This window comes from Austrofundulus limnaeus, unplaced genomic scaffold, assembly GCF_001266775.1.
Source record: "Austrofundulus limnaeus strain Quisiro unplaced genomic scaffold, Austrofundulus_limnaeus-1.0 Scaffold1710, whole genome shotgun sequence".
NCBI classification, from domain to species: domain Eukaryota; kingdom Metazoa; phylum Chordata; class Actinopteri; order Cyprinodontiformes; family Rivulidae; genus Austrofundulus; species Austrofundulus limnaeus.
The window spans coordinates 3,723-10,904 of record NW_013954112.1 but is presented as its reverse complement, the minus strand read 5'-3'; the positions used below and the strand labels follow the sequence as shown (position 1 = coordinate 10,904).

Sequence of the window (7,182 nt, the reverse complement as noted above, 5' to 3'; positions counted from 1 at the left end):
TTTTAAAATAAATTAAGTTAAAAAACATGTTAATTTTGGTGGACCAATCGTAAATCACACATAGGCCAGATGCGGCCTGTGGGCCGTTACTTTAATAACCCTGGTGTAATGTATTATCGCCTGTCATGCTTGGGGTTCTAGAAAGYAGGTGGGTCAATGACATCACAGTTTTGAAAAGGTTGTGTTCAGCTGTTTYRACAAAAGCGCAAAGGTCWTTTWGAGAATTGTTTTTCCKCCTTGGAACCCAATTTAYAAAAAGAAAAAAAGAAAGCATTTTAAGGGCTCCCCAAACGCTGTTTCTGTGTGGACGCAAAGCTGAAACAATAATTAAAAAAATTGAAAAAGCTTCCACATATTCACATAACCGTTCCCATGTGAACAGGACTTTAATCTTGCTGATTAGAGCACAAACATGATGAACAGCTGTGRGGATTTCACAATACCACACGTGCTGTAACAGTGCTTGCAGCCCATCTTATTGAATCCTTCCATCTTCTGTTTGAGTCAGCAGATGCATTGATGTAACTGGTAGTAGCTGACAGGGGAGACTTCACCCTCATTGGGAATGGACACATGTCACAGGATGTGACAGGCTGCTTTCACAGCAACAGGATTTCAGCAGGGAGTGGACACTGTGACATTTTTTAAGCATTAAATACTTTTTGTTTCTCATCCATCTTGAGGCATTGTTTCTCTATTTTACTCGCCCTATCAGTCTGTGTCTGAGCAAGGTCTTAAGTGATAATAACTTTTAATAGCTTCTGATGCGACCTAATAGAGCTTAAGTAATTAGCCTGATTTGGATTTGAAAAGGCATTTTTGGAAACACCGGTGTACGARGACAGGCTTTTCAGCCCCCAGTTTTTCTCCTGGATGCTGATTTAAACTTCAACTGGCAACGGCTGAGCGTTGCTTTGTCCTGTGCCAATCCCATTCTGCACGGTTCCACTTCAGGAGCTCCAGAGGTAATTCTCCTGGGYAAAAAAAAYGTAGTTGCCAAGATTCCGCAAGGATCTGCGGCGTTTCCGGACGAAGACGTAGTCAGGTTSGAGTCTTGTGAGTAGAGAGGCAACTGTGATGACTAATTGCTGACGCTAACGCAACGAGGTGGTCTGGCAATGCCTCACAGCCATGCGTCTRGCCCAAAGGCTTGCATGTAGGACATATATTTTTACGCAGATAATGAGAATTACAAACAAGCAGGCAGTCATTCAACATACCCACCAATCTGTAGCTAAAGATGAGAATTTTCAAGGCAGATGGCTCTGACCCCAGGCGGTCAGTCAGTCTGTTGCAGCAAAGCCTTGCATGAGTTACAGAAGGTGGGTGCTAAGGGGTTGATTAACAGAGCAGAAGCATGAAGACGAAAAAAAAAGACATTTTACTAAGTTCTTTTAAATATTGGCAACAACAGAGAGGGATAAACTTGGTCAAGGTTYCTGTCGTATTTTATATGAAATGTCTGGGCCTATATAAAGTGCCAATATGTCTTAAATTGTGCAGAGTCGTGTTTTTCTTCACTGGCCTTTCTAATTAACAGAACAGCAAAGAACAAGTACAAAAACAGTATGACATGAAATAATTAAAGAATGTGCACGTACATGTGCACAAAATAGAGACATTCTCAACACTTTCTGATATTCAGCAGAGCAGATGCATCACAGCTTGTGCCAGATCAAATTTAATAGTCAGCATGCATCATGATAGCAGTTTGCTAACACTTACATTTAGGAAACATCACTTTTCATTTTTACAAATCTATTTATGTGTAATTTCAAGTGTTTATACTTCCAGTTACGACAAATAATGACATCATAAATCATGACATCATAACTAGCATTATTGAAAAGAACCCACTACCTTGCAAGCCAAAGTTTTAAACTAAGATCTGTATGATCTGTTAGCACTTGTATAGCAAGGATTTTCAACGTATTTCAGTCTGGGACACCCTGAGTAGTTGTTTATTTTTGACTGTCATCATTAGGAGCTGCAGTGATGTAGAAATATTGCAAAAATTACAGGACTAATAYGCTTTCAGCCAAGTAATGTGCACCTGACAGAGTGAACATGACCTGCCCAGTARGGTTAGGGGGTGGGTTCTTCTCTGTGTGCAGAATGCATGAAGGGTCGGGCTGTAACTGAAGCAGAATTCAGTTGGATTGGTCACTGAATGTGTTCAGTTCTGAATGAAATACATTATTTAATTCATCAATTTTCTACACGTTGGATTTATGGTAATGTTTGTTCAAAGACATAATTTAAAAAAAAATTATACAAAACATTTTTATGACCCCGCCCACTGCAGTACCTAGTTGGGACCATTGTCGATGACCTCTGGCGCATCTGGATGAGTTTCAGCTACTAACGCAACACATTTTAGCTCAGCGTCAATAAAGTTTAATGAGTTATAGTCAGTTTTGTGTTTGGTAAGATTAATTAGCTGTGGCAGTGATCTTGTATCTGGTTGACTTTAACAGTTAATCACTTTCAGCTCTTCTTGATCACCAATATATTTATCAGGGATTTTATTTATTCATGACCATTGTTTTTCTTGTTCTTTCTCTTTTTTTCTCAGTTAGCAGCAGATCTACCCTCACAAATTTAAGGTTACACTTTACTGATTCTACCATAGGTGTTGACGTACAGACTACAGTCAGCATATTAGATCATGTCATTCAAACTTACATGTGGTTATCAGCAGATTCAGCTGAAGGCTTTGTTTCCATTGCATTTTAGAATTGTATACCAATATACCCTGAAATTGGTTAAAATGAAAGAAAATGAACTTTGTAAAACTGCTATAATTCTATAATACAGTTCKAAATAACCTTTTATATGTTTGATTTCATAGTAACTTACAAAAAAAATTCTTAACATATGTAATTGTGGTTGAGTTGCCACAAAAGTTTTGGGAATATTTTAGTATATCTACATATTKAAAAAACAGAAAATTAAAAGAAAACTTGCAAATTCATGTCACAAAATCAAATCTTAAATTGTTCTCTACATGGAGCATTTAGCATGACAATTGCAAGTAGGGGGTCTCTGCAGTACATAGTGTGTGTTTCTCATTCTGCGGGTGGAGATTATTCTAACAGTGATTGACGAATATCCTTTTTATTTATAGTTTAAAATGAAAAATATTGTAAACACAATTTATTGACCCCACCCATAATAGTCTATCCAACCAATCATGTCTTTAACAAACTACTCCCACGAAACAAGGAACTCCCACTTAGTGACCGCAAAGACCCCGAATTTTCGATAATTGTAAAGTTCACATTTTGTTTTGCAGTTTTATAATTGTGTGTCTTTGTTTTCCTACATGTTGTGTCAAAGACGTATGTGTGTGTGTGTGAGAGAGTTTTTTGTGTTTGCTCTGCATGCTTTAAACTAATCCTCCCCCCTCAAGCATTTGACAGTGGGGCTCTGGTGGCGGTCACACCTGATGTACCTGCAGCTAATCCCATCCTGCAGCCGATGTCGCTGTAACCAATCCTGTCACAGAACTCTGGAAAGCTGCAGCATCCTCCTGCCATTTCGGTCACACCTCTCTGTCGTCTCCTTTCACTCCTATCTGCTCTCTCCTTTCCCTGCTTGGCTTTATAAATGCATTACTCCTTCATTTTCTCTCTGGCAGACTGACGGGYCCCCCTGCCCTGCCTTTGTCCTAATAATATCCTCCCATACAATCCACCCCCATCACATTCACCCCTGTCTCTCCACCTGTTCTGCATCTTACCTCACACGTCTTTCTTGATACAGCAGACCTCCCATCCCTTTGATTTAGATTCGCTTTCACTCTTCTTTCCCTCCACTCCCTGTCTTTCTTTCTCTTTGTCAACTTCTGTACCCTCCCACGCGTCTCCAGTCATTTCCTGCCCTGCTTCCACCAGAAATAAACCCAACTACAGGTCGTTTGTCACAAAACAGAAATTGCAATATGTACCTGTCACCAGTGCTCACATTTTCTTACATCCAAAGAAGTTGACTCTTTTTTTTATCCCTCTCACCCCAAACCCCTCCTCCCTGATTCCTTGCAGAGAGTAGGCTAAAAGTGCAGAAGAATGACCAGTCTCTGGCCTTCCTGGAGGACAGCCGAGTCCGGATCAACTGTTCAATCACCTCCCAGACCAGCCAGGACTCCCAGCACGCTGTGCTGTGGTACGTGAGACGTGCAGCGGGGTCAGAAGCAGACGAGCTCCTGCTGAGGATCGAGCGCACAGGGGCCTTCGAGTACGGCGCCTACGCGGACGAGGAGCGACTCCGGCGGCGAGTCCAGTCAGAGCGGCTCTCGCCTCGCCTCTACGTGCTGACCCTGAACCGGGCGGAGAGCAGCGATTCAGGGACATATTACTGCCTGGTGGAGGAGTGGCTGAGCGACCCCGACGGAGCCTGGTATCGCCTCTCTCGGGAGTCCTCAGGGTACACCCAGGTTCTGGTCAGACAGCCAGGTGAGCCAGAAGGTCATCGGTGCTGCTGTCTTTTAACGAGACGTTCACGGTTTGGAAGTAGCAGCTGCCAATTAAGTCCCTCGTGTTGTCATGTTAGAGATCAGCTGCACATTGTTAACCTTTCCTCCTGCAACATGTTCCTCTCGTTTCCCCGAGGGAGGCTCACTCTGACCTAAAACTAAATACAGGTAGAATACGGATGGATTGAAGTCATACTAGAGGTTTTGGAAGGTAACTGTCTCGAAAATATCTACTTACCATAATGATACATCCTTTCATCTAAACTCCTCATCAGTTCTTATAAGATTTTTATCTTGTAATCTCCCCGAATTTCTGTTTATCTTTAACAAATCCTGGATTTCTTATAGAGCAGTGCTCATATTTTTGGTTTGTGTGCTTAGAATAATTTCAAACCAGACACACCAGATTTTAGTGGTGTGCACTGTGCACCGACATTTTGTGGTGGCAGGTCCTCAAGTGAAAAAGGGCACCTTGTGCATTGCACAGAATCACCAACTGTCTTAGAAGTGTTGGATTTATTAAAGGCACAGCTTGTACATTGTGCATACAGTATTTATCTATTTCAGATCAGTAACCAGGTTCTGTCTGGTGCAGGCATTTAATATTTAACACTCTAAAGGTTGATTTCTGTTACAATCAAATTGGCAACAACAAAACAAAGACTCTGGCTCTCGTTTTCTAATGATTAGCCTCCCTCATTTTCCATGCTCATAGATGTCCTCCTGCAGGACAGCACAGAGCTTCTTCCCTGCTGCAGCTGCTATATGATGTTAAAACACCTTGGAGACAAAAGTCAATGCAATGAATTACAACATTAAGACTCATCAGATAAGACTGTCAAAATTTAATATCCTTACACAGGGGGGTCAGACTCAGTTGCACAGGGAGACTAAATTCAGAACTTGGTCCAAGCCAAGGGCCAATTTCTGCCAATATATATTAAAGAATTGTTATTTAACTATATATACTGTATATATACTATATATATATATATAACAAATTAATACAAAATATTCTTATATAATTAGGAATTCAAAGATACCTTCACCAAACTGTGTTTTATGTAGCATTTACTACATACAGTATATAACCTAGCTTTACTGTCTATTTTATAACAATCCAGCAAATCAGGTAAAAAAGAGCCCTAACTAAGTAAAACGTTATTTTACTTAAAAATAAGAAAATAATACAAAAGCAGATAATTAAAGTCAATTTTCTGTCTTTCCATACCAGAATCAATGATTACATAAAGTTGCTTAAGGCGGCTTAAAGTTGGCCGACTGTCATACTAAGAATGCACTAAATCCAGACAAAAAGAGAAACTATAAAACTATTTTACATTTAAATTATTACCTTGGGCCAGAAAAAAATGGTAACTACCAGATTTGTCCCTGGGCCTTGAGTTTGACACATGTGCCATAACACATAGGTACATTTTACAGACAAATTTTAATTTACGGTAATATTATTAGAAAAATGAACTTGACTCTGACTTTTCTTCAACATCATCTCCTCTCCTCCTCTCTGCCTTTCTTTACTTGAAATTATGCTGCAATTGGTAAATAAGCTAAATCAGTGTTCTGCTGTTATGACGGGTTAATCATCTTCACAGACGAGACGAAGTTGATGCGAATGAAGTTCAAAAACATCTGAAGTTTAGGAGGCAAATTACCTGCTGCTGAACAGGAGTGGCGAGGAGAGTGTGCACCGCACAAGAGAACTGCGGGAATGTGTGTGTGCGTGCGATGAAAGAAGGGTGTGAGGGTAAAATTGCATTGCATGTTTTAGGGCACTGATAGTTTATTGTATGCTTTATAAAATCAAAATCCACAGGTACACTGTAAAAACTTTAAAAAGTCAGAGAGGGGCACTTGATGGTCCAGAGGGAAAAGGGTAGGTCCTCATGCACCACCTGACGTTTATCTGAGCACGTCCATGCCCGATTTAAATAGTCAACCAAAAGGTTTTCACAATTGCTTCATTTTCAAGTTTTTGTATGAGCTGAATTACTAAGCAAATGATAAGAAAGGCCAGAGAATAAATGTCTCTCTGAAGTGACACTATGAAAAAAAGAGCAATTTTAAACACTTCAAGTAAATTGTGAAATACAAAATTCAACAGTCTGTGGACATTATCAAGGCTCTGTGGGTTATAAACCTGTTGAATACTTCTTTTTTGTTACACTTTGGTATGATTTTGATTAAAGATGCCCACGTTGTTGAGTTTAAACAGATTTTGAAAAGAAAAAAAGTTTAAAATGTTTTTTTTTTTGGTTGGTTGGTTGACCTTTGTTAATCTATACAATTGTCTGATTATTAAGCAAAATATTTTTTTCGCAGTAATTTTTTTCTGATTTAATGTTATAACAACAACATACAAATTAATAGAATAATGTTTTAGGAATGCAATGCTTCAGTTTATGTTAAAGTGACTTATAGTAACCCTAAAGCAGTGTTTCCCAAAGTTGGGGTCGGGACCCAAAGTGGGGTCCTGAAACATCAAGGTGGGGTCCTGAAACATCAAGGTGGGGTCCTGAAAAGATTTTCTGAATTAATGACATTTTTGCCTTAGTTGTTACAAAGGAGTGAGGTTAGTGTATTTAAAATGGATAAATGTTGTCATGATTTTAGCCTGTTCTCTGCCAAGTCAAGTCACAGCCAAGCCTTCACTCATTGTCTCACCCCTCCCATCACAGAAATATCTAATC

General features: G+C 39.7%; 1 protein-coding gene across 1 annotated transcript in view; it reads left to right on the top strand.

Annotated features, from left to right (window-relative positions):
• Positions 1-7,182, top strand: part of igsf3 (immunoglobulin superfamily, member 3) — a gene marked incomplete at its 3' end in the record, with an annotated part of 38,159 nt that overhangs the window by 28,779 nt on the left and 2,198 nt on the right. Inside the window, 1 exon segment of the mRNA XM_014033361.1 lies at positions 4,044-4,454. Coding sequence (XP_013888815.1) covers positions 4,044-4,454 — 411 coding nt within the window.